Source organism: Chinchilla lanigera, unplaced genomic scaffold, assembly GCF_000276665.1.
Source record: "Chinchilla lanigera isolate Chin_1 unplaced genomic scaffold, ChiLan1.0 scaffold00068, whole genome shotgun sequence".
Classification (NCBI taxonomy): Eukaryota; Metazoa; Chordata; class Mammalia; order Rodentia; family Chinchillidae; genus Chinchilla; species Chinchilla lanigera.
In genome coordinates, this window is record NW_004955469.1 from 7,151,978 (window position 1) to 7,179,232 (window position 27,255).

General features: G+C 47.5%; 1 protein-coding gene across 1 annotated transcript in view; it reads left to right on the plus strand.

Moving 5' to 3' along the window:
• The first annotated feature begins 7,109 nt into the window (after positions 1-7,109).
• The window catches only part of Efr3b (EFR3 homolog B), a 56,148-nt gene continuing 36,002 nt past the window's right edge, over positions 7,110-27,255 (plus strand). Inside the window, exons 1-5 of the mRNA XM_005400569.1 lie at positions 7,110-7,146; positions 7,637-7,807; positions 16,778-16,854; positions 17,710-17,837; positions 23,997-24,147. Of these exons, the coding sequence (XP_005400626.1) occupies positions 7,110-7,146; positions 7,637-7,807; positions 16,778-16,854; positions 17,710-17,837; positions 23,997-24,147 (564 nt within the window). The remainder of the gene's footprint in view (positions 7,147-7,636; positions 7,808-16,777; positions 16,855-17,709; positions 17,838-23,996; positions 24,148-27,255) is intronic.

Genomic DNA, 27,255 nt, shown 5'->3' on the forward strand with positions numbered 1-27,255 from the left:
GAGACCCACATCATCTCCTCTCCTTCATCCGTAGACACCCCTGCTCAAACCAGTAACCAGCATTAGCACTGTGCTATGGATCCTTCAGGTCAGGTCTGTCTTTGTGCATTCACAGCATATTTTATTCCCTCTGGGTGTGTTGCACACAAAGAGTATCGTCCCCTATGTGATCTGCAGCGTCCTTTCTGATTACCAGTGTGTTTCCAGAGCTATCTGGGGCAGCACCTACAGCTCTGCTCCATTCACTTGCACTGCTGTGTAGCGTCTGTGGCATGGATGTCGCTAGTTTATGCAGCCAGTCCTCCCTCCATTGACGAGGGGAGGTTGTTTCTAAGCCATCCAAGCCATCTCTGACCTGCTTCCCTGCGCACGTGAGCAGGTGCAGACATGGAGACAGGAATTCTCGGGCTAAGGGGAGGGAAAGTGTCCACCCACATTCTGCACTTGGATCTCTCAGCCCCAGTCATAAGGGCCAAGGTCTGGGCCTAGCTCTGTGTCTGTGATGTCACCACCGAGCCACTGTTTATTTTTTGGTGCAGAGCTGGCAGCCGTGTCCTACTCTGATCCCTCTTCTCTCCCCATGTTGAGAGGCTGAAACATAGATTTTATCAAATAGGCTGTGATGAGCTCCGAAAACACTGGGACATTAGTAACGATTTATAGATGACAGGCACAGACAGTGCTTGTCTGCAGGCTGAGTTAAGTGCAGACGAGGAAAATCCAGAATGCTCAGAGGCTCGTTTCTAAGGCTCCATAAGCCATGCTCATTACACCCGTCCAGGGGTACAAATGTGAGATAGAGGTAAAGGCCCATGTATTTGCCAGCCTAACATTTGGATGTTAGGTGCTGAGCAATGGATAAAACAAAGATTTACCATGTGCTCTGTAGCAGAGTCACTTTGCCACAAGGCAAAGGTGGCACAGGTCTTGGGTATGGGGGGAGCCTGCTTTGGTGGCCCCCATGTAGGTTACCCACTGCTTTCTTCCCCCTCCTAATTTCAGAGCATAGTAAAATAAAGACTGTTAAGGATCCCATACTGCTGAGCATGCCGGTACACGCCTGTCATCCCAGCTGCTTGGGAGCCCGAGGCAGGAGGATCACAAGTGCAAGACCAACCTGGGCAATGTAGTGAGACCCTGTCTCAAAAGAAAAAGTAGAAAGGACTGGGAAGGTAGCTCAGTGGTAGAACACTTGCCTAGGACATGTAAGGCCCTGGGTTTAATTCCCAGCACTGCAAAAGTAAAAATAAAAAAGAAGAAATTCAACACAGGAGGAGTTGGTGACCCCTGAGCTGGGTTTAAAAAATGGAGGAGGAAAGTAGTAAAGAGCAGGTCAGGTCCTTTCAATTAGAAATGTCCCTCCTGCAGCCAGGAGCAGGAGACATTGTGTAGGAATAGGGCGTGGTCCAACAAGAGCCAGGGAAGGGAGTGAAAGTGAGCAGATAAGGGACAGAGGCTCGGGAAGGTGGGCTCAGTCTCCTGGCGGCCCGTGAAGGTGCACACAAAATTGGGGTGTGATTGTAAACATCCATGCAGCAGTCACAAAAAAACAGAAGCAAAGGAGAAAATTCACCATGGTTTGATACTCCAGGAGGTCTGTTAACTTTTCTTTACCTCTCCTTTCTTTCTTTCTCTCTCTTTCTCTCTCCCTCTCTCCCTCCCTCCTTCCTTCCCTTCCTTCCTTCCTTTCTTTTTTGAGACAGAGTCTTGCTATGTACTTCAGGCTGGCCTTGAACAATGTAGTCCAGGCTGGCCTCAAACTCATGTTGATCCTCCTGTCTCAAGGCCTCTGAGTGCTGGGATTACAGATGTGAGCCACCACCCTTGGCTCCTCTGTCCTCATTCAATCATAATTTTCAGTTTGGGCCCTACTCTGGATACACTTTAGAATACAGTGCTCCCCGTCCACAGGGATACCTTGTTCCAAGACTTCCAGTGGATGCCTGAAACCACATATAGTACTAAGCCCTCTATAAACTATTTTTTTTCTGTGCATATTGTCGTGGCGTATATCTATACCCCCGCCCTCAAGCCTCGTGCAGTCATAGATGGGGCTTTTCAGGCTTGGCTGGATTTAGGGTGTGTGAATGTGGATTAGGGATGTGATACTAGGATTAGTCCACTAATTGGTTTGTCATAGTTCTTGGTGTGGGTAATAGGAAGCCCCAACCTGGGTGTGGGTGGCACTACCCAAAATGCCCATAGCCTGGATAGGATAAAAGGGAAAGGGAGGCTACTGCTTGCTGCTTCCTTCCTGCCCTGCCATGAACTATGTCTCATCTCCTATGCTGCCCTGCGTTTGAGTGAGCCAACTGTGATCTGAAACCTCTACAAACTGTGACCTGAAATAAACCTTTCCTCCTCTAACTTTGGGTGTCAAGTATTAATGTCTCAGCAATGAGAAAAGTAACTAAGACACATACCTACCCACCTATGATAAAGCTTAACTTATAAATTAGGCACAGTAAGATATTAATGATAACAACTAGTAATAAAATAAAAGAATTATAACAATATATTGTTAATAAAATTGTTAGCATCAATACTTTTGCACTATGGGGCCATTATTAAGTAAAGCAAATGTGATTTAAGCATTGTAATGTTGTAGCAATTGATCTCATGACCAAGACACTTACTAAGTGACAAACTGGAGGGTAGCATATACACTACAGGTATACTGGACAGAGGAATGGGTTATATCGTTGGTAGTATAGAGCAGGACCTTGTGTGATTTCTTTATGCTACTTGGCATGACATATGTCTTAGTTACTTTTCCCTTGTTGCTGAGACAAAATACCTGACTCCCAATATTAAGGAAGGAAAGGTTTATTTAGCTCACAATTTGTGGCAGTTTCAGTCCATACTCAGCGGGCTCCATGGCAGAGGGCAACAGTTCATGGTGGCAGAAGACAGCAAAAGCAACAAGAGCAAAAGGGAGGAGTAGCAGGGAGCAAGCCTCCTGCTGCCCTCCCTTGCATTGTATGCAAACTATCTGTCCCAGGGCGGGTGTAGTACTCACACCCATAATTCCAACATTGGACTATGAATCAATCATAAATCTAGAAGCCCACCCCATGGCTGCATGAGGATTTGAGGGGACATGTAGACACAAACCATAACAACATACAGCTTAAAACTTAGGGATGTTTTTATTTTTGAATTTTCCATTTCATATTTTTTGCCTAGAGATTGGCCTCGGTTAACTGAAACCACAGAAAGCAAAAGTGTGAATAAAAGGGAACCACTGTATGCCTTTTCCACTGAACACTCCTTCCTAGGAATTTTTCTGTGTTATCATGTAGTCTTCAAATTATGCCAATGAGATTTGCACTTAAATTATTTATTCAAATACATTTCAGCCAGCTGGCTAGTTTTCCCTCAGGGTGCCTTTGTGTACAGACATCGTGGTGGAAGTGTGTCTGTGCCCGTGGTTAGTGGGAGCTACAGAACAGGGTGTCAATGCTGGAAGCCTCCTCTCCTTTGTTTTCCCTCCAGATTTTGAATCAGCTTTGCAGCACATTGGTTTTATCAGGCAGTTTTCAGACAGGCACCAACTCACCTTATTTCTCATGGTAGCTCTTAAACATACCACATCACTCCAGTCATGTGAGATTATTGATACTGTCATTCTTCCCTGGTGAGATGAGTTCTAATCCAGCTTCCAGTATTTGTGCGGCTCTGGAAGCACCTCTGGAATAGCAGGAGGTGGTGGTCACATTTTATCACCAGTTCCAAGCTTTAGCTTTTCCTCCTATTCTGCTGTCAGCTATGGCTAGAGTGGTTCTTCCTGGCCCAGGTGGCCTTTCCTTTCTGTTCTCTTCACTTCAGTCCTGGCTCTGGTCTTCTTTTAGGGGTGGGGGAAACTGGGGGTTGAGCCACAGCCCTTTTTTTATATTTTGCTTTTTTTACTTTGAGGCAGTGTCTCACTGAGTTGCTTAATTACCCAGGCTACACTTGAATTCCTCCTGCATCAGCTTCCCAAGGTGCTGGGATCACAGGCATGTGCAACCACACCTGGCCAGTCCTTAATTTTTTTATGCTCAGGCTCCTATTCCTTCTGGTAGTTGTCTGCCTTTGTCTCTTTTCTCTAAACTGAAATTCACCTAGGCTGATTACTCTTCCTAGAGCACTAGTCTCCTCCTCGTGCAGCTCTTTTTAAAAAGCCCCCAAGGTTTCTTGTGTTTTGTTTTTTGTTTTAAAGCCCTCAAGGAAGAAGGAAGGCACTGCTATCCTGGCTGAAGGCTGAGCTCCTCACACTGGCAGTAGGTCTTCTCACAGCCTGAGCACCCACCAGACCGCTGCCTGGAGCTCCTCTCTTGTTACACACAGGCATGTCCTGTTCCTGAAGAGATCATGCAAATGTCAGAGTCTTATACATGTTCTGACCTTTTCTCTTCATTTCTGGAAATCTATCTAGAGGAATAATTCGTAAAAAGTTGCAATATGCATGTGCTCTTACCAACGTTATTTTTTTGTTTTTATGTTTTTTATTTAAAGTGAAGAAAAAAAAACAATAATAAAACAGCTTCAAAACAGGTTAGTAGGAGAGTTACAATAATTAATACATTGCATATTGTTGTCTTGGTAGTAGTTATTCAGAGTACAAGATATAGGGGTGATATCTTGGCCAAGCAGTATTAGCGTGAATTTTTCTTTTCAATGAACTAAGAGAAACTAGCTGTATAACTATCTTGTGTATAAATATATTTTTTCTTTTTCTCTTCCTGCCTTTTCCCTTTCCCCCCATTACAGTTTGTCTTTTCTTTTGAACAGTTTCTTCCAAAAACTGGCTTTCCACATGCCAAAGACTACAACTAGACCCATATCTATCACCATGCACTAAGCTAAAGTCAAAATGGAGCAAAGATCTAAACATTAAAGTAGAAACACTAAATTTACTGGAAGAGAGAATAGGTAGAAATCTCAAAGACATAGGTGTGGGCAGAGACTTCATGAAGCAACATTATTTTTAATGGCATGAAAATGCAAACAAGATAAATATCTAAGACAAAATAGAAGATTCAGTAATTATTGTGGATCTCACTGGAACTTTAAGCACACATTCAAAATGATAACTATGACAATTTAATAGGAGGAAAAATGCTGAGCAAATAGGATAAAGGGGACAGTGAGCCCACATTATGGAGCCTACTGTGTGCTCCACTGGCTCACACTGGCTGCTCTGCTCACCTCCCGCAGATGCCGCTGCTGACAGAGGGTTGGGTGACCCAAGGTCCTATCCCAGTGTTGCTAAATTGGAAGGTAGGTTTTTCTGTGATATAAAATATAAAGCTATGTCTACTTTACAATATGATTCCTATTTGGAGTGACAATATGGAGAGTCATTCTTTAGAAACGGCCTTGTGCAAACAGTATTTGAGCAGTCCAGACGCTTGATTGGATGCACACCCAACACTGAGACCTAGGAACCACGTGCCTGCAAGGATCCCCAGGCCAGCTCAGGTTCCAGAGTCACTTCCACTTGTGCCCCTTTGCACGACAGTGTCTCGCCTGGCCTTCCCCTCTTCCTCCTGTCCGCCTGCCAGGCCCCATCCTTCACGGCTTGCTTCCCTGCTGAGTCCCTGTTGACAGCTTGGCCTGGGGCTGCACCCTCACTGGAGTCTCTAACACAAGAGCCTTCCTGGGAGAATCATCAGCACACCCAGGCTTTGTGGTTTGTTTACTGATTGTACCTTTCTGTCCAACTGGAGAGCCCTGAAAACCGGAGCTGGGCCTTGTAACACTTCATGTACCCCGGTGGCCCTTGGCACCAGGGGAGCCCATAATAAAGCTCAGCCTAAGTGTTGGCAGATAGTGTTCCTCCCTGTAGTGTGGCTGCCCTAGTGTGGGGCTGGTTGGTCACTCAGGGCAGGCAGGTGAGGCCCTGGCGCAACTGGGCTTGCACTGTGCCCCACAAGCAGATCAGGCTGCTGAGTCCAGGCCTGTGCCAGCTACCACCTTTCCTCAAAGGAAGCAGCCTTGCCTGTGTTATGTGCAACTTTTAAAAGCCTGTAGATTTCTAGATAGTTGCAAAGAAAGGCATAGTGAGGCCCCACGTCCCACCTCCCCTGGCATTAATGTCCTGTGTAATTATGGTTCAGTATCAGTATATACAGGAACTTGACATCGGTCCAATCCACATAGCTGGTTCAGATATTACAGATTAGAGATGACTTTAAAAAAAAAAAATCATCCTGGAATTTGTCATTTCCTACTTGAGCAAATTTTCTTTATCTCTGCTGTGTTTACTCTCACCATTGTTCCAAAGTCGGGGCCTCCCTGGCTCTGTGCCTTGCTCTCTGTGTGATCTTGGCCCGATTAAGTAACCTCTCTGAGCTTTGGTTTTTTCATTTGAACGGTAACAGTACTAACCTCATGGGATCTTTTTTTTTCTAATGTAAAGTGTTCAAGTTAGGCACATACTGCACACTCAGGAGATGTGTTTTCATCCCACCCTTTCCTACATGGAAAGCCTTTTTCTCACAGTACAACGAAATTCTTCTCTTTTAAATAATGTTCAAAATGAGTCTCCTCTGACACTTTCCGGTTCCATCTCTTGTTTCCTCAGCAACCCTGCTGTGTGTATATAATGTTTAATTTGTATGACCCTGATTATATGTTCCATATTCCTGCCGAATGTGTTTTCATTTCTATTTTTACTCAGCAACAGTGTGAGGTGTTTGCAGGCAGTGGCCTCCATTCTTTCATTTCCACAAGCCAGCCTATTGGAGGAGAGCCTTGGCTTGGTGCCATCTCTAAAACACAGATACTGTTATCAACCTCAGAGACTTTCTGTAGAAACTAAATGGAGGAATCATAGTCCCTGGTGCAGGCAGGCTTGAAATGCGTTAACTGATGCTGATGGTCCGGTGCCACCTTTCCCTTGTGTTTCCCTAAGGAACTGTGTCCTTGGGCACCCGAGAGGTGAAGGGGTCTCTATCTAGATCTGAACTTGGATTCCTCGATGGCTGTTTGTACTTTTATATTCCAAGGATAAAAGTGGACACAAAAGGTTACAGGGGCCTCTCTTGCCCTGTTATTCCATTTTCTTGCTCCTAAGTAGGGAAAAAAAATCTTTCCTTATAAATTAGCACAGCAAACCAATGGTGATGGTGACTGTGATGCTGGTGGTGGTGAAAGCTGAAGGTACTGAGTGCTTATCATGTGCCAGAAACAGGCCCAAACTTCACCTGTGTTAACCCTATGAGGCAGAGTCCTTTCCCCGATTCTGCAGATGAGTAGAGCAGGGCCACAAGGGTTTGAGTGCATTGCCTCTGTAGGGCTTGTCAGAGTGAGAACTGGGGTTTGCAGCAGGCTCTCCAGCCCCTGAACATGGATGAGGTGAATTTTTCCTCCTATTAGTAGTCCTAGGAGACAGAGAATGGAAAAACATTCTGTTCATCTTCACCAATTATTTGTTTCAAAAGCGATACCAAAGCCTAGGGAAGCCTACGGTTAGTAAAGAATTAAAACCCTGACATTAAATCAATTTCACAGGTTTCTCTCTTTTTAAATTCCCATCCTCAGTTATTAAGGTGGCAATCAGATTAGCTGAGACGGGCTAGGGAGCAGTGAGCGTCTTGGAACCCAGGAGCACTGAAAGGTCAAGCTGCTCCTGGTTTGTCTGCCTCCCCAGGGAGAATCCAGCTGCTGTTTCATTCCGCTTCCAGGAAGCTGCGTCTGGAAACTCGATCCCAAATTCTGTTTCCTCAGCACCTGCTCCTGATGTCTCCAATCCCAGTCTTCCCCAGACAACAGGCAGCCCTGGCCCTCGCGGGCAGCCACACGGTGCTCTGGTTTTTCACCAGTGAGACAGGGCCAGGCTCTGCCCACGCGGTTCCCAGCTTCAATTACCAAGGGCAAAGGGTTGCTTCACTCAAGTAATGAAAAATTGGAAACAACAGAGAATGATTCAATAGATCAGAGTCTGGACAAAAGTGGAATAATGAATAACCTTTAAAATGAGGTTTTTAAAAATAGCTAGAAGGGGCTGGGGATTTAGCTCAGCGGCAAAAGCGCCTGCCTGGCAAGCGCAAGGTCATGAGTTCGGTTCCCAGTACCGGAGAAAAACCAAAAAAAAAAAAAAAAAAAAAAAAAAAAAAAGCTAGAAGTTAAACACAATATAAGAAGCAGAAAATTATTTTTAATACTGTTCTGTGTGATCATAGTTTTATCCATATATTTTAAAGATATGTATAAACACAAACAAAACACTAGCACAAGGACACTAACATTTTAATACGTACTTATTTCTGAATAACGTGGTTAAGTGATGTGTATATTCATTTTGTTCCCCCTGTTTTGCAAATTTGTCCCCTCGAGCATGAATTTCTTTTTAAATTAGAAGCCAGGAAAAAGAGGAGAGGGAACCTTTTTGGTTTTCTTAAGTGTTTCCCCACTGACAAGTTGTTTGTGGTTCCTGGGTTCCCCCACTACATACCAGCTCGCTCCATCCCTAAGGGTCCAGCTCAGGTCTCACCTCTTCCAGGAAGCCTGCCTGGACTCATCCAGCTCAGATTTCTTCAGTTTTATGGACTCCTTAGGTTCACTGTGACACATTACCAATTTTAAATGCATGTGAGCCTCATATCCTCAGAGAATAGGTCCCTTCAGGGCAGCATCTGCATGCCACCCAGCAAGTACCAGAAGGTCGGGTCCCCGGGGGAGGCCCTGGATCCAGCTGGATACGCCTTTCTCTCTGAACTTTGTTCCATTTCCTCCAATTCATTCAAATTGACCATTAGCGCCAGCTTAATTTTATTGTAAATTGTTTGAAAAGAATTCCATCTGCTTTGGTAGGAATGACCGAGTCCAGCCCTTGTCTTTACAGGGAGACTGTAAAGCTATGAAAATAAATATGAACTATTTTGAGCAAAAAGATATTTTTCTTGGTGAATGAGGTTAATGGAGTTGATGTTTATTGAAGGGAAATCAGGGCTTGGGAGGAGGGGCCGTGCCCGGGTCTCACACTGATCAAAGGCCAGTGAAGTGATGCGTCATGCCAGTTTCCTGGAGTCCTGCTGGGCCCGGGATACTGTACTGAGGCGGAAGTGAAGCAGGAAGAACCCAAGACTTCAGGAATTTACAGTTTGGGTGGGAGTGGGTCTCTGAAATGACAGCCTGATCAGCAGAGGTAGGACGTTGTGTGTATGGGGTTACGCAGCAGCATAAAGGCTATCTATCCAAGCTGGTGGAGGGAAAGGACTCCTGTGTGGAGCTTCCCAGGTAGGCTCGGCAAGGGCGCAGACCCCCACTCCTGTCACCCGAACATCCTTGCATGCCCAGCTGTGGGTCTGTCACCTCCTGGCCTTCCAGTCTGCACTCTTTTGACCTCCCGACCCTTGTCACTGTAGTCTCTGCTCTGTGCCCTGCTGTGGGCTGCACTGCTGCAGGAGGCAGAACCCAGGGAGAGGACCGCTCAGGGGGAAAGCACTCCAGGGGACGAGCCCTCATCTGTAGTCAGCAGCTTTGGTTAGATTCTAAATGGAAGTATTACCAGATGGGGCTCAGTGAGGTCCCCAGAAGAGGAGTTGGGGACTTCAACTCACCCTATGGGAAACAGTCTTGTCACAGAAAGGTAAATTCTGAACACATCGGCAGGAGGCATAGGCAGAGTTAGAAAGTAAGAGAAAAGAGGAAGAGACTTTAGCTTGAGGAGCTGATGGGGACACTGCTCTTAGGACAAGGGTCAGACTGGCCCATTCACAAAGAATGGGACCAGCCCCTATGGGCTAGTGGAGGTGGGCTGTGTGTGGTTGGGCATTGTCTCAGGCTTTGCAGGGTGGCCCCTGGAGAAGTCCTTGTTGCTTAGGAGGCAAATCAGTCTCCATGAGATGATTGTTGCTGCTTGTGGCTGTGCTGGAATCCAGGTGACTATGGTTTAGGGTAATGATTGGAGACTTCAGGTGCTCATTGGTCATCAGATGTCCCTGAAAATCTCTAGTCTTGAAGGGGAGTGAGATAGATTATGCAAATTCAAGGCTCATCAACCTCTTTTGCAACTTTTGACAGATGATTAGTAGGCCTATATGTAGAGCTGAGCAAGGGTCTGACCCAAAGGTAAGGTAATAAAGGAGACAGACCTTTTAAGTTACCTATTGGGTGTCTGTAGGCTTAAATGAAGTCACTTCCTTCCTTTTTTGTTTTCTAAAGCAAAAACTGCTTTTTAAGTCCTGATTGCCTTAGAAGAAAACAAATCATGCTTGAATGAGTAATAGATTAAGGGCCCAAGCGTTTGTCTTCTGACCCTATGGTAGTCTCTGCTTGTGTCAGAAGCATTGACTTACTACTGCAGAGGTGAGACACACTAACTGCATGATTATAAAGCAAACTAAATCAAACATTTGCTTTAAAGCTTCATACACAGTGGGTTGAAGCCTGCCCAGATGGCCAGCTGACAGGCCTACTATCAGGGTCAAGGAGGCTTCCGGGAAGCACCGTGGCTGTCACAAAGGAAGGAAAAGAAGGAACACAGTGAACTCAGGGGATGTATTTTGGGAGAATGAAGGGAGCCTTGGGGCAGAGAGGCTCAGGCTGTGTGACCTTGGGCAGGGCACTTGACCTCTCAGGTCCTGTCTCTGTATCTGTAAAGTGAGAACTTATACCTACCTGACAAAGACCGTATGAAATACTGTAAAGTATGTGGCTAGGGCTTAGTGCAGAGCAGGTAGTAAACCCTGGGATTTTCTAGGTATTAAAGAGCAGCCCTGGGGAGACTGGGCAATGATGAAGGGGAGGCAGGAACGCAAAGGGACTGACTGCGGATCTCAGCCACCTGGTAGCTGAGGGATGCACGGCTGGTAATGGGAGCATGGAGAGGAGGCCTAGATTTTGTGCAGTATGGTGTGCTCAGTGTCAGAGGCTTTGTTTCAAACCTGGATGCCCTGGGCCATTGGTGGTCAGGCCAGTGGGTCAGGTGGGTCAGGGAAGCAGGATCGGGCCGGTAGAGCCAAGGGGACACAGGGCCGCAGTGCACATGACTTGTGACGCAGCATACAGAGCTGGCAGACTGGGTGAGAGGTGGCCGTGGGGTCCGCTGTCACATGTGCGCTAGAGTCACAGCGGGATGTTTTAAATGCTCTCACCCCTCTTCAGAGCAGAAAAGTAATCCTGATGAGCAGTTGGGATTGTGACCACAGGGCAGGCAGGGGCCCGGGGGGCAGACAAGGTGGACAGCAGGACACTGAGACCTGGCTGCCCACATCCAGCATGTTTCTACCTCAAAGCCTGTTCCTCCAGTGGGATCCTGGCAGATGGGGCCCTGGGAGAGGGTCTGGGCCCAAAGTCAGGAATTTCCAGTAAAGGCTTTATTGCACCCTTATAGACTTGACATTCGCCGTCACTTCTCTGTTCAATCAGTTGTTGTGCATTCAACGTGTACATGTGCATGAACACCTCCTTCTACCTCAATCCTGGGTTAGACCTTATTCCTGGCCTGGGGACACAGCAGGAACTGTCCCTGCCCTTGAAGAGCTTATCTGCCAGGGGCACACAGTGTGCACACAGAAGGAGTCAGTGGGTGAAAAGGAATAATGGGGGCCAGAAAACTGAGGGGACTGGTGGCCAGGGAGGTTGTCTCAGCTGGGTGACAGTGGGCAGAGCTTAGGGGACACTGAGGAACATTTGGAGCTGGGAGAGTCTGTGCAGGGGCCCTGAGGCAGAGTCTTTGAGGAGTCCCTGCAGTGGGGACAGAGAAGCCACAGTGAGAGGGGCTGGAGGGGCAGGGGATCTGGGAATAGTCTGGCCATTCTCAGAGTTTTAAGGACGGAGGAAGTCACTGAACTCTTGTTGTTGGGCATTCTGTTAATAACTTGATGTTACAGCCAGGCATGGTGGCGCATTCCTATAAGCACAGCGTCTCAGGCGGCGGAGGCAGGAGGATCATGGAGAGTTTGAAGCCAGCCTAGGCTCTAGGGGGTTCAAGGCCCAACTGAACTGCACAGGGAGACCCTGTCTCAAAATAATAATAGTAATAATAATAATAACTATTGTTATTATTATTTGATGTTGCCGTGACCAGAGCAGCTTCATACTAGTGAAGTTGACCCTATCGCTTTTTCTTCTTTTCCTTAAAACAATCATGAAAATATTAGAAAAAGCCAGGTGCAGTGGTGATGCCTGCAGTTCCAGATACTCAAGAGGTTGAGGCTGGAAGGTCACTTGAGCCCAGGAGTTCAAGCTCAGCCTGGGCAACAGGGGACCCTGTCTCTTAAAGAAAAAGAAAGGGTAAGACAGGTCCTAGTGACAGAAGAGGCTCATTTATAAATTTACCTTTTGTGTTACATGGTCAGATCTGCAGATGCAATCACCAGAGACAGAACTCTGGGGCTCAGAATGAAATGGCTCATCACAGGTGTGTGGCTGCTTGCTAAGCTCCACCTACTTCCGTGTACTGACATTAAGAATAAATACACTCAGAACAAGATAAAAGAAATATGTAAGGGCTGGGGATGTGGCTCAGTGGTAGAGCTCTTGCCTTGCATGTACAAGGCCCTGGGTTCAATCCCCAGCACCACACACACACACACACACACTATCTATATATATATATATTACTTAAACACCTAGCGGCTGGGGAGATAGCTCAGTGGTGTAAGCGCCTGCCTGGCAAGCACAAGGTCCTGAGTTCGATTCCCCTGTACAAAAAACAAACAAAACACCTTACAAGGAGCAGTTTTCAGTTTCATGCTAATGTCTTTTTTAATTTTAAATTTTTTTTTTTTTTTTTTGGTGTTAGTGTCAGGGATCAAACCCAGAGCTAGAACGTACTACTAGGTCAGCATTCTACCACTGAGCTACATCTTCAGCCCTTTTCGTTTTACGTTGAGACAGGGTCTCTCTGAGTTCCCCATGCTGGGCTTATACTTGACATCCTCCTGCCTTAGTGTGCTGAGTAGCTGGGATTACCAAACCTGCACCACCATACCTAGTCTCATGTCCTCTATTTGGTTTTTCCCAGCTAGATTGTGGCTGCTTTGAATTCATCTGCTTTGGGTTGGAAGCTTTCTGGGAATGCATATAGTCCCAAGACCTCCTGAGCTGCTTTGGCTCCAGAGGCTGTGGGCACCTGGCCAAAGCCTTCCCCGGCTCTTTGCCTTATCAGAGAGAAGCCTGTCTCCCACATTAACTTCTAATTACCCACCAGGAAGTGTGGGCTTCTGCTCACGGCTTTTTGCCCACTGGCTGAGATTCCAAAAACTCTCTAACTCTCTGGCTGGCCCCATTCTATGGTGGAGCAGATGCAATGGTAAAGTAATCATCCTGGGTTTGCCCTCCTAGGGAGCCCTCCTGGGTTTCTTTCCTCTTGTTGGGATATAGGCAGCCATGTGGTTTTAGAGTGCTCTACCATGTCTGCTTTTGAGATTTATCATGTGGTGAATTACTTAAACAAAACTATTAATTTTTTTCTATATTTTTTTCTTTCTAAACCAGGCTGTTTTTATCTTCCTACCTTATTTTTCTCAAAACGGTAAAAGACTAAAAATAAACAAGCAAACAAAACTCTAGAACTAAACAGAAGAGTATTTTCAGACACCTGTGTCCTGGCTTCTTATAAACACCCTGATGCCAAAATGTCTTAAGGCTCTACTGTTAGGGATTATTTTCTTTGGCTTTAAGCCTTTTTTCCCCTAGTACTGAGGATTAAACTCAGGGCCTCACACGTGATAGGCAAGTACTCTTCCTCTGAGCTCTTTTTTAAAGTTTTATTCTGAGACAGGGTCTAACTAAGTGGTCTAGACTGAGTTTGAACTTACAGTTCTTTCTGCTTCAACCTCCTGAATAGCTGGAATTACAGCCATAAGCCAGGTTCTCTGTAAAGCTTAAAAAAAAAAAAAAAGCATGTACCCTTGGGGAGACTGTTTATCAGCTACAAGCATCTTGTGAATTAGGAGATCAGATCACTGAGATAGGGGTTTGGGTTTTCAGGGGTATGCTAATAAGATCTATTTCTGAGACCAGTTTAGCCACCTGAAGGGTCCCAGTGACCCAGCTGGAGGCTGTTAGGAAAGAAGCAGAGAAAAAGGTAAAAAGCCTAATAGGAAGTAGAGGAGGAGACCCTGGAGACAGTGGCCCCACATGGGACAGGGAGACAGGGAGAGGCGTCCGTGAGCTCGGCCTTCCCTTCTTCCGACTTTCTGAGCAGTGGGGTCCTCTTTCCTTCGGTGCAGTGCTGTGCCCAGCAGTGGTCACATCCAGGTGGGGGGCTTTGGGCCTTCAGCCCTGGTCCTTCAGGGAGCCCTTGCCCTCCTCACCAGCTGTCTGATGTGCCCACGCTTCCCCAGCCACCTGCGTCCCAGCTGGGTAAGGGTGCCCCTGTTCTCTGGGTCCTGTTCCTTGTCTTGCGCCTCTTGGGGCCACCTGAGCCTTCGCCGGTTCTGCCTCCCCTCCAGTCTTGAGCCCGACACTCAGTGTGGGCATTTGCCCCTGAGTCTCGGGCACAGCTCCCTGCCGGGAATCCTGCCTGTGGATGATCATGATCGTTCCCCACTGCACAGGATCTCCCAGGGCTCCTATTACTGTAGACAACACCTAACCCTTCAGCCTGCTCCAAGTGTCCTCCGTGTGGGCCTCACATCACCCTTCCCGTGTTTCCCACAGAGGTTTGGAAGAGACAGACATGGCCAAGGAGTGCCTTATCCCATGAAGCCCCTGGGTGGGAACCATTATCATCTTCGTTTTTTTTTTTTTATATACGAGTAAATGGAGATTTAGATTAAGTAACTAATTCAATGTCAAACAATAAGAAATTGGAAGAGCAGGGATTTCAGCCTAAGCCTTTCTGACCCCTGGTCCCAAGCCCGTAGCCTCCATGTCCTGGTGCTTTGCAGACTCCAAGTGTGGCCACTGGCCAGGGTGTCAGCAGCACCTGGTACTCAGTGGGCATGCAGAGCCTCAGGCCACTCCTCAGACTAGCTGCACCAGAACCGCATTGACCAAGAGCTCCAGGGACCCAGGTGCACACTGGGTCTGAGATGAGCTGCCGTCATGGTCCTCTTTATCTATAGATGCCTTTAGTTTTCTGAGCTCAGTGACTACGTAAGACATCCATCCTTGGTACAATGGATAAGCACATGGTGTCTCAAATTTGATTTTCAGGGTTCAGATCTTGGTGTGCCATATATTAGAGCTGTATGGCTCTTTGCAGGTAACTTAACCCCTTAGTGTATCGGTTTTCTCATCTGTAAAAGGAGGATATATTTAGTATCCATGGAATGAAGTTATAGAGATTAAACAAGTTGGTGCATGTCCCACTTGGACACTGGGTAGAAGCATCCTGAGAGCCACATAGGTAGGGGTCAGGGCAGCCACAGGCTTAAACCCTAGGCTTGGAGTCCCAAATGGGGAACCTGTCTTTCTTGGGCTGTCCCACCATGATGAGGGTGCCACCATGATGAGGATGCCAGCCAGACAAACCCCAACACCTCCAAGGCTGGGCTGGGAACAGGGTGGGGAGAAGGAGACGCCACACAGACCCGGGAGGCTGGGCAGCCAGAGGAGCTGGAGGCAGGTAGAAGCCGAGGGCCACACAGCTTCCCTGGGAGTGGGGCCATGGGATCTCAGGTCAGTATCTGAGGCTCAATCCCTATCTGCTGGGTGCCCTTGGTGTCTCCAAAGACATGGCGTTCCCTAATACCCACTTCTGCCCAGAGCCCACAGAGCTGCTCTGCCATCCTCCAGCGGCCCAGTATCCCTGCCCACCCAGAGCTCCCAAAGCTACTTCTCTTTGTGTGGTTGAAATAATTCCCACTGAGGGAATTCATTCTTTTCTCAATGACTCCCAGGCATAATCTTCCCAGGGCACAGTTGCATTTCAAGTAGAATGCTTATACCAACAGTATTCACCATTAATCAGAGGAGTGTAGGGGACCCCATTTCTCTGTGGGGGTTGGGCTTTCCTGGGGGTAGGTGGATAGGAATTGTAGGGGGAGGCTCCTGCGGGGTGCAAAAGTTGAAGGAGAGAAGCTGTTCCCAGATGTTGTGGTTTCCTATATTAACTAAACTTTTTATGGTGAGACCTAGTTATTTTGCCAAAGTTTCTTTTATCATTGATTTCCTATCACCATCATGAAAGACCAAGAAGGAAGTCACCTCTGTCTTCTCAGTGAAATAATGTAGCTTCATGCAAACCTGCTGCGTTGTTCTTAGGTTTTCATTTTGCACAGACTGGCATTTGGGAGCCATGCACTGGTGTAGGGCCTGGTCCAACCCTCAAACTCCGCAGTTTTCAAATATCACAGTCACACTGCAATAAAAACAGTTTCAGATGTTAGCAGTTAACACTCACTTTATTTTATGACTTTCATATAACATCCTGACCTTAAGTGGCCATGAGATAGGGAACTTGGGGCACAGAGAATGGATGGGATTGGGAGCAAATGAAGAGGCTGGTAGGAGGAGCCACACCCTCTTTCCTGCTGTATCTGTCTCCCCAGGACTTGAGCTGTAGAAGGCAGCTGTATAGTCAGTCCTGTCCCACGAGTATGTATATGTGTGTGTTTGTGTGCTGGGGATAGGGTGCACATGGCCTCAGTGTGCGCCCTCACCCATAAGGTCTCACCCCTCCTAGTGCTCTTCTAAGGCCTGGCTTCACCTCTGCATATTACACTCGCTTGATCCCCAAGGAGAGGTGTGAAGCGGGTATGGTAGTGGCTTGACAGTGGAAACCCTGGACCCAGAAGAACAAGGCCCTGTTTTGCTCCTAGGCTGTGCTGACCTAGACCCTGGTGTCGGGGTCTCCTTGGGCTTTGCTCATGGATGTTCTTTGGTCCCATTCCAGGTGTGTGTGGCTGCTGTGGCGCCCTTCGCCCCAGGTACAAGAGGCTGGTTGACAACATCTTCCCCGAAGATCCCGAGGTAGGTCACACCTCTGGTGGCATTATGACTGTCACCACCCAGGCCTCTGAGCTAGCTGCATGGGAAGCAGGCACATTGGGGCCCTGGCCCCGAGAACTCAGCTAGAGTGTGTGGTCTCAGTCAGGCTTCAGAGAGGGAGTTTGAAGTGTGTTTTGGTGCCCTTTCCATCCTCCTGGTGGGGGTGCCCTGGGCACTAACTCTCCTGGTAGGAGATTCCCCCACTGGCTGCGCTTCGGCTTGGAGCTGCCCAGGGAGCTGTGGGATGCCTGACGTGAGTGTACAGGACACCCAACATCTCGGCTTCCAAGCCACCTCCCCCATTAGGCTGCACGCTGTGGGTTGTGGTCTGAGAAGTGTCAGGATTTGATGTACTTGACTTACTCTCTGGGAATCAATGGTCTCTTCTGAATGGACAATCACATTTCTAGCATCCTCGGAAGAATTCCCCCAGGGCCACAGAGCTCCTGCTTTATGACTTGGGGATGGCTCCAACACATCTTAACTCTGAGTGGCTTTTAATGAAGGCTTGTTATTCATTCACACATCCGGGCACATATGTCTGCACACTCAACCACGTATATATACACATTCATGTGTATTATTTACATACAGGTGTATGCACATACTTCTCTCACTTGCTATCTATATTTATTCAGAGCTGGCTAGCGTGTAGGGCTAGACCGTGAGTCCAGCCCTGGGTCTTGGTTGACTCTGTCTCTTGTCAGCCAGTATGGTGCCTGGCATGGACATAACAGGCCCTGTATAAATGTTGATTCAATTGGTTGTGTTTACCTCCAAGTGTGAACCCTTCTGCCATTGTCTGGCCATGGTGATTTTGAACCACATCTCTCGCAGGATGGCCTGGTAAAGACAAATATGGAGAAACTGACCTTCTATGCCCTCTCCGCCCCAGAAAAGCTAGACCGCATCGGCGCCTACCTCTCCGAGAGGCTTATCCGTGATGTGGGCCGTCATCGATATGGGTAAGCAGTGGGAAGGCGGGAGAGATGCTCGCGGACTCTGTCCTGCTGTCGGGGAAAGCAGTGGGATGCCACTTCAGGAAAATGGCAGCAGCTGGGTGACTGGACAGACTGAGAACATAGGAGCAGGGCTGGGGAGGGGCTCCGTAGCTTAAGAAAGCAGGTGAAAGGGCGTGCTGCTGCCACAGTTTGGAAAGGGGTTGCTGAGGAGCACTGCTGGTGTCCCCACACAGAAGGCCTCACACCCAGTGTGGGCCCTGGAATACCCAGCCCAGAACACACTGTCCCTCTCCTCAAACCTGCCCTGCCTCACGCCATTGACTGGCTTCAAAGGTGTGAGGAGGAACCACCCACTTCCTAGCGGGAAGACAAGGTTAGGGTCACTGTGCCCATTAAAGGTATACTTTAGTGAGATTATTTGTTAATCATTTGAGAGGGAAAGACTCTTGTGTTTAGAAAAGAAGCCAGAAGAAAATGATCAATAAATTTAGCTGTTTAAAATTTGAATATTTTGATGTCAAAAAGAAAATATTTTATTTATTTGTTTGTTTATTTGGTGTTTTGAGACGGGGTCTCTCTCTGTAGTTCAGGCTGGTCTTAAACTCACTATGTAGCCCAGGCTGGCCTTGCACTCACAGCAGTCCAACTGCCTCAGCCTCCGGAGTGCTGGGATTATAGGCATGCATCACTGCTGAGAATCAAAATTTTAAAAGCAAGCACCAAAAGTAAACATTATCAAACAAGACAAAGGATTCAAGCCCATACATTATTAGAATATAATAAATACTTTGGGTGCAGAGTGGGGAGAAAAAGTGGTCTGACCAGGCATGATGGTATATGCTATAATCCCAACACTCAGGAGGCTGAGGCAAGAAGATCACCTTGAGTTCAGGTGAGCTTGGACTACATAACTCAAGGCTAGCCTGAGCTGCATTGTGAGACCCTGTCTCAAAAAAAAAAAAAGAATAAGTGGTCTGACGCAAAGGTCAGACACAAATAAGCGGTTTGCAGATGGGTGCTAGAAGCTGTTTCCAGCATGGAATAATAACAAACTTGTCATTGGAGGGGAAGCCCTGAAATGCTAAGCTCTCATCAAGTTAATACAAAAAAAAAATTTCTAGAGCTAACCAGAAATGGCAAAAAGGGAGGCACTTCTTTATAGGAAGAAAGAGAACAAACGGGTTGACACTTTCTAGGAAGTATTTCTGAAATATGTGTCAAGAACTACAAAACTCTTCATGCCCTTTGACCTAATGATTCCATTTCTGTTCACCTGTCCTCAAGGAATCAGCCTTAACTACAATCTACCTTACACATGGAGGTGTATTATGGTGTTTTATGTAATAGTGGAAAAGTAGAAGTAAAGTGCTCAATAAGAGAATAGTTCAGTAAATTATGGTATGTACCATTCAATAAAATGTTGTCTAATCAATACAAATGGTGATTATAAAGATGCTTACTCTATAATATGAGCAATGCCTTAGGAAATGAAAAATAGGCTGCATAATTACATACAAAGTATTTATAATAAAATTTAAAAGTGAGCATCAACAACAAATCACAGTTGGTAGAAAATGGACCACAACGTTGAGAGGATTCATTTTGTGAATGGTATAGCCAGGGTTTCTTTTTGTTGTTTTTGGTTGGGTTTTGTATCTACTTTTTCTGTTTTTCCCAAATATTCCCTACTGGGTGTGTGTTACCGCCACAACAGAAGAAGGAACTTGTTGTCTCCTTTCATTGCACAATTCATGGAGGCCTAATGTCCAGAGAGCTCTGAGATGGTCCTGGCAGCATCGCTCACAGGGTCAAGTGTTGGGTAGGTTTGGGGCAGCTGTTCCCAAGTCCCATTGGTCCTGCTCTCCATCCTCTCCCTCCTACTGCTCCTGCCTTTTGTTTGGTCAGATTCTTACTCTCTACTTGTTCAGATGAGAACAGCAGCCTTAGGAATGGTCTCCCTGCTTCCCATTTTCCCTGTCTGGTCTTTCCAGGTTAATCCTGCTGGATAAGATCTTCGGCTCACAGACCCAGAACTATACCTTCCTGGCTCCTTTCGGATAAAATCCACACTCCTCAGCTTGACTTCTGAGGTCTCCCCACAACCTTCCCCTAACCCTGCCATCACACCTGCTGTAGAACTGGCTGCAGACGGACTGGCTGATGCCTCCTGGCTCTGAGTCTTTGCTTGACCTCCCTTCTCCTCCCACTGCCCATCAGCTCACTGCCCCCAAGACCCCTCCCAGGAGGGGAAGAGAGAACCTTGAGCGAGAGTGAGTGAGAAGGTTTACCTGGTACTGGCAAGGCACTGAGGTCCAGAAAGCACAGAGCCCATCAGCAGATCTGCCCCCAACCCCACTAGAGATTGAACCGAGGGTTTTGCCCATACTGAGCACACCCTGCCACTGAGCTACACCCTCAACCCTGGCAAATCTTAAATCAGGCTACCCTAGTATAAAAAGCAGCATGTAAACTAATATATTTCCACAATCATTCTACACAGTAAAACTAGGTTAGACATTGCATGCTGTTACATAAAGGGCCCTGACATACTATAAAGTATACACCAGCAAGTAAAAATCGCTTTATCCTAGATTGAACCTACGGCTAATGTGCAGCTAGTGCATGAAACATTTAATACTAATTGTGCCTAACTTCTGTACAGTGATGGCTGTCTCAGTAAAAATGTCCAGCAGTTAGCAGAGCCACTTAGAATCCTTAGGATGGCAGTGCAAAATTGGCATCGTCCTGTTAAAAATAGCCATTGCAGCCTGTATTTAAAGCCCAAAGGCCTTGTGGAGGGCTTTCATCATAAACACTTGGAGAAGAAAAATGTGTTCCAGCTCATCTCTTGTTCTCTGTCCTCACCCTCCCTGCCTTTCCTTCCCGAGTGCCTCATACGTCTTCATCTTCCACGCCACTGACGGCAGCTATGGAAGAGCAAAGTACTTACGAACAAACAGTGGGAGGGGCTAGCTCTCCCTGTTGGTGACGCAGGTGTCTGTTTATGGTGTGACCTATGCACATGGACATCAGGGCCGGGTCCCCATGGTAGCACCACCCTCTTCTGACCACTGCTACCCTGTGCAGCCAGCCTGTTCCCAGGTGGATGGGGTTCCTGGATCATGGGAGTTTAGCATCAGAAGTGTAGCCAGACGTGGGCAGAGAGGGAGTGAGGGCGAATTTCAAGGCATCCTTCATTCATTGCTGTGGATTCGAATGGGCAGGGCAGTGGATCACAAAGGAAACACTCCTTGTATCTCTCTCCTTCACCTTTCCTTGCATTTCTTTGCCAGCCAGCCCAAGTACTGAAACACCCTAGAAACTGGGGAGCAAGGGAGGTAACAGCAGTGCTGGGTGAGACTTGGCTCAGTTCACATTGCTGGTGAGGGCCCAGGAGGGTGAGGCTACTCCAACCTGAGGGCCCTGAGGCTGGTTGGAGGGAGGCTGACCCTTCAGATGAGCATACTGCAGACTCACTGGATGGGGAGGGCCAGCCTGAGTTAGGGCCCCAGATGGTTCTGTCCAGGACACATTTAAGCTGACCAGGCACATTTCAGCTGCCCAGAATAAGAGGTTCTTTGTCAAGGCCCTTTGAGTGATTCTTGGATGATGACTGGCCCTGCTAAAAGTTACCCCCTCTTCCTGCCTGCTGATCCTAATTCCTAGCTCCTAGATCTGTCTTCCTATCCAGTTAAGTCTGGTTCCCAGCCAGTGTACCCAACTCCTACCCTGGAAGCTCCAAACCTCCCCTGGCTTCTAGGGATGCCCCTGACTGAGCACCTCTCTGGGGCTCCATATAAGGTACTTCTTGCTTGTTTGCTAAGCACCAGGCCCCTGGATATTCTCCTTGGTGGTCATAGCCCTCTTCTGTCTTGGTCCCTGACCTTGACTTCATCCTGTTGTAACCCGCCTTGTGTCCTGTCATGGCCCGCCACTTGTGCCAGATCCCTCGAGTTCTGCCCTTCTAGTACATCTGAGACAGGGTGTCCACTGCTGCTGTGGTCCGTAACCGGGCCTTGCCTCCCCGTGGCCCAGCTCCTTCCTGACCCACTCTGCTCCAAGTACCCAGGTAGGTCTATTTGGATTCCCAGACTACTCTGGGCCTCTTCAACACCCCACACCCAGATCAGGTCGCCGCTGATGATGACCTTCTGACCAGAGTCCTCTTGAGTGGCCATCACTCCAAAAACCCCATGTGCTGTTTCTTCTGAGAACATAGGCCTAACAGATGGACCACACTTGGGAAGGTGATGATAAAATAGGACAGACACAGAGAGTATTGGGTTGGGAGTTCCAGGATACTCTGAAAAGTTCCAGTTTGTAATTATAGTCATGCCATCCTTGGTATTGGATCAGAGATGGAGAACAAAGGGTAATGGGATCAAAGAACAAGGCCTTCAACTTCTTTACTTCTTCATGTTTCAGTTTCACTTTTGCTGTATTTTTCATTTCCCATCAAAATTTCCAGTGCTGGTCAGGAGCCAGCTCACCCCACCCCCACCTCCACAAAGCTGTTTTTTGCTTACCAGGATATTCTGGAATTTTTTTTTGCAAGAAAAGGAAAAGCGGGGGCTGGGGATTTAGCTCAGCGGCAAAGCGCCTGCCTGGCAAGCACAAGGTCGTGAGTTCAGTTCCCGGTACCGGAAAACAAAACAAAACAAAAAAAAAAAAAACAAAAAAGAAAAGGAAAAGCGATAATCTAGGCTCAGGAGTTTGGAAGGCCTTTTAGGTTCTTCTCTCGCTTGACCACACCCATCCCACCCTTTCCTTTATTTACCTCATTTAAACTCTGTAAGGTCGTGGAGAGGTGGGTGCAGATTCCTTCCTACAAAAGGATGCTGGGATGCTCTGTAAGAGAAGAGAGGACTGCTCTCCCTGCCTCATTTCCATTTGCCATGGTTGGCTGCGTGATTGTGTCCCAGTTTCTCAGCAGGGCAGGTCTGTGTCCCCACAGGGCTCCAGGCCAGTCTGCTTCCCAGCCCTGAGGACTCAGGCTCTGCCTCAGTGGCCTTCATGCTACAGGATGGGACTGCAAGGCACAGCAGGTCTCCTGGGTAACCGTGACCGTGCAGGGCAGGGCATGGAGAGCCAGCAATGTATGCCAGTTCCAGAGGAGGGGCAGACTGGGCGCCCACTTACCAGGGAGCACAAAGGCCCTATGAGGCCCTTGAGTCTGAGAAGCACTCTGACTGTGAATGTGCCCAGGGACAACTACCTAGTAATATTTAATAATAATTTAAAAATTTGATCGAGTTTCTATAGATTAAAGAAGTAAACATTTTATAAAAGTAGAAAGGAAAATTTCTAAGTATAGAGGCTTTATTTTTTCTCTTTAATGGTTCCACAGTATAGGAGTTAGCACAAGGGTACCTAAGAAATAGTATCTGATCCTTTTCTTTTTTTGTCTTTTTTGAGACAGAGTTTCTCTATGCAATTCAGGCTGGCCTTGAACTTATCTTGTAGCCCAGCCTGGCTCGAACTCATCGTGATCCTCCTGACTCAGCCTCCTGAGTGCTGTGATTACAAGTGTGCCCCACCACGCCAGGCTAGCTGATGCTTTCATAAAAAATTCTTTTTAAGATATCATTGCTTCTGTTTCTTGATGTGTTTGGATTTGCAAAGTGGGGACAGATCCGAGGCAGTTGGATCGCACGGTGTCCGAACTTGGGCAGCCACTGGCAGGATGGTGGGGCCTTGTGTCTGGCATCAGGATGGCTCCAGACATTGCCCTAGAGTCATGTTTCTTGTGCTTTCATTTTGCCCAAAGTTAAAAAAAGAGAGAGAGAGAGAGAGTAGCTAATTAAGAATTTTTAACTATTTGCCTAACATTCAAAGATGGATATGATTTGGATTGAGGTAAAAAGAAGAGAAAGTCTTTGCACTCGTCCTTTATTACATATGTGGCCCGTGAACCTGACTTGGGAGTGGCAGGCAGCATTAACACTTTGAAAGGCCCTGTGCAGCTCTGATTCTTTTTGGTTCTCAGTTCTAGGTCAGAGCAGTAGGCACGTGTTGGCTGGCCATGTAGACCCTGGGAGCCCCTGGGGAGGTCGCCTCAGCTGCCACCCTGGAGGTCGTCACACAGACACCCGGCTGGCCTGTCAGGCAGTGGGAGTGGGAGGGCCAAGAGCCATTGATGAGGGCTGGGTGTGTTCTCCCCAGGTACGTGTGCATTGCCATGGAGGCGCTGGACCAGCTGCTCATGGCCTGCCACTGCCAGAGCATCAACCTCTTCGTGGAGAGTTTCCTCAAGATGGTGGCCAAGCTGCTGGAGTCCGAGAAGCCCAACTTGCAGATCCTTGGCACCAACTCGGTGAGCAGGGGCCTGGAGCACGGGGTCTCCTGGTGGGGATCTGGGGGTGGGCTGGGGGAGGGCAGAGGAAGACTTCTAGGTCTGCTCCTGTTTGGTCTCTGACCCTCAGCACCACATACTGCTTGTTTCAGTATTCCCTTTTGTGTGAACAAAGGGATATTGTATTTTTTAAAATATAAATAAATACTATGTAACTTACATGTCATTTCTGTAAACCTATAAAAAAGTAAAATTTTAATAATAAAATTCACCACCATGCACTGGTTTTAGCATATTCACAGGGTTGAACAACCATCAACATTATCTAATGTACTTATCTTTAGGCTGATGATCTTCCAACTTTAACAGATTTTTCCCTTAAGTAATTCCGAGTGGGGCCCCAAGAAATAGAAAAATAGATTGATATAGAGGGGCCCTTGAAGCTCAGTGCCCCACCAGGTGTTCTCTAAAAGGGTCCAGGTTCTGCATCTTTCACAGTAAACTGGTAGTGGCTGATGAAAGCACCGCAGCTGTGGAAAGACCAAGAGGAAACAGGAAGTTGTGCCCTTTCCTAGCTATGTACCCTGAGTGGCCTTGGTCTTTTCATCGATTCCACGGGCAGGTTGCACTTGGCGTCTGTAGGTCCTCCAAACTGTCTGTTGCTGGTCCCATTGCAAGTGGCTGCTTTCATGGAGGTTCTGATTCGTAAGAGAAGAGCTATCAGGTATGTCAAGAGCTCCCTGTGTTCTGTGTGTATTTATAAAACCAAGAATGTTCCAGCTGCATTCTTTAATTTCTCAGTTTTTTCCTAGTTCCTCCCCTTAGGGCATACTTTCAGCTCCAGTTCTTCAAGCTGCTAAGATGCAAGTGTTTTATGGTCATAGGTGAGGAGGTTATCTCTCCGCAGAGAGCTCGAGAGAAGAGCAGAGGGCTTTTCCTTTGGCATTTTCACCCTGACACCTGTGAATTTTTTTGCATGGGTCAGGTCTTACTTCCTGTTCTCTATACGTTGGTTTAACCAGGAGGGAGTCTTCTGACATTTCTTTCCAAGGCAGAGAGTGACAACCTATTCCCTTCCCTTCCCTCTCCCCGTGTGCCAGCTGCCTTTGATAAATTACATATACAGTAGCTGAGGGCAAAGTCCTTTTGTCAGGTTGCCCTGGCAACAGCTTCAGATACTGTTTTAGTTGTCTTGTTTAAGATAACTACAGTCTAGAAGAGAACATCTGATGGAAAATAAACCAGTCATCCTGCATCCGTGGGGGCCACAGAAGCACGTGGCTGGCGGCTCTCTTTTGCCCCACTGGGAATCCTAACCCAGAGTAGGGGTTTTGTTCGCTACAGTTGGAAATTCAGTGTCCCGTGACTTCCCCTCACAGCACATCACTGCGTCAACCAGGCCACAGGCACAGGAGTGATTGTCGCACTGCAGACGGGAGGCTCTAAGAGGGCAGGCTCTCCTAAGTAAGTTAAGTTGTCTTGGTTACTTTTCTCTTGTTGCTGAGACAAAATACCCAACGCCCAAAATGAAGGAAGGAAAGGTTTATTTATCTTATAGTTTGTGGAAGTTTCAGTCCATACTTGGTTGATTCTAAGGCAGAGTGGCACATGGCAGAATGCAAGCGTTCATGGCCGCAGAACACAGCAAAAACAACAAGAGCAAAAGGGAGGAATGGCGCAGCCTCTTTCTCTCCCTTATGTACGCAAACTATCCGCCGTAGCGCTCACACCCATAATCCCAGTATTGTATGGATCAATCAAGCCTGCCCCATGTGTGCGTGAGGATTTAGGGGGACATGCAGATACAAATAATAACATAAGTCAACTATGGCGAGAAAGTCAGACTCCACCTTGGAGGCAGCCTTTCCTAGCATTTCCCTTCTCCTGCATGCTCTTCCAGGCTCTAGACTGGGCTCGGAGCGTTCCCAAGTAGAGCATTCTTTGGCTCCTTATCATTTGAGACTGGCTGGTACACTAGTGCTTGATGTAATGTTAGAAAATTGAGCCTAAGGTGCTCAGAATATCTCAGGACCTTTTGGGACTCAGGGCTTTGTGTGTGTAAAGGAGGCTGGTGTGGAGGAACAGAAGACACTGGGTCCTGTCCTCCTGCTTCACTCTGCAGCTGACTCCTGGTACCTGCTTAGATGAATACCTGCAGCATGGATAAATGTTTCTGTGGTAAAGAAAAAAAAAAGAAAGGAGAGGAGGAAAAGAGGAAAAAAGAAAAGCAGGGCTGAGGATATAGCTCAGTGGCTCAGTCCCTGCCTGGCAAGCACAAGGTCTTGAGTTCAATTCCCAGTACCAAAAAAAAAAAAAAAAAGAGAGAGAGAGAGAAAGAGAAGGAAAAGAAAGAAGAAACCATTCAGTTCAAGTAAGCCCTCACCTTTCTAGGTTTCTCTGCCTTGAAATGGAGGCCCAGGGAGGTCACATAAACTGCTCCATGGTTGCACAGAAAATGTGTTCTCCCCAGCTGTAAGAGTGGGCAGAGGCCTCTCCCCAGCTTCACCCATGTGGGGTCCTCTCTCTTGAGCCCAAGCTTGGGCCCCCAGCCTCTGCACAGATCAGACACTCCCTGTGACAGTCTCAGTCCCAAGACCTCGTGGCCTTGCAGCCTCTCGGGTGAAGTGGAGGTGAGCCTCACCCAAGCCAGCTCCACCTGCCTGTAGCTCTTTCCCCAGACCTGGCTTAGCTGCTGGAATCCACTCACAATAAATCTCTACTCTGCGGGGAAGCTCTTCAGAGCCCCAACCCCGTTTTAGGCCCCCAAAGCTGATGGAGTCTTCTCAAAAGCTTGGAAAGCCTATAGAGAGCCAGGTCTCAACCTGCTTGGAGGTGCTGGGCACCGCAGTGGGAAAGTGACAGGACACAGTGTGTGTGGTGGCCCATTTTTAGGGTACTCAGTGTGACTTGGGGGAGGGTGGTGCCAGCCAGCCCTCTCTCCATGGGAAAAGTACATTTCTGTCTTTATAGTTAGAAATCTGTGGAAGCCATGCAAATCACGGACTTCCCATCCAGCTCTCTCCTGATAGCTTTCAACTTTGGTGACTTACTTTTCTCTTGCTAAGCCAAAATACCCGACACCCAAAATTAAGGAAGGAAAGGTTTATTTAGCTCACAGTTTGTAGAGGT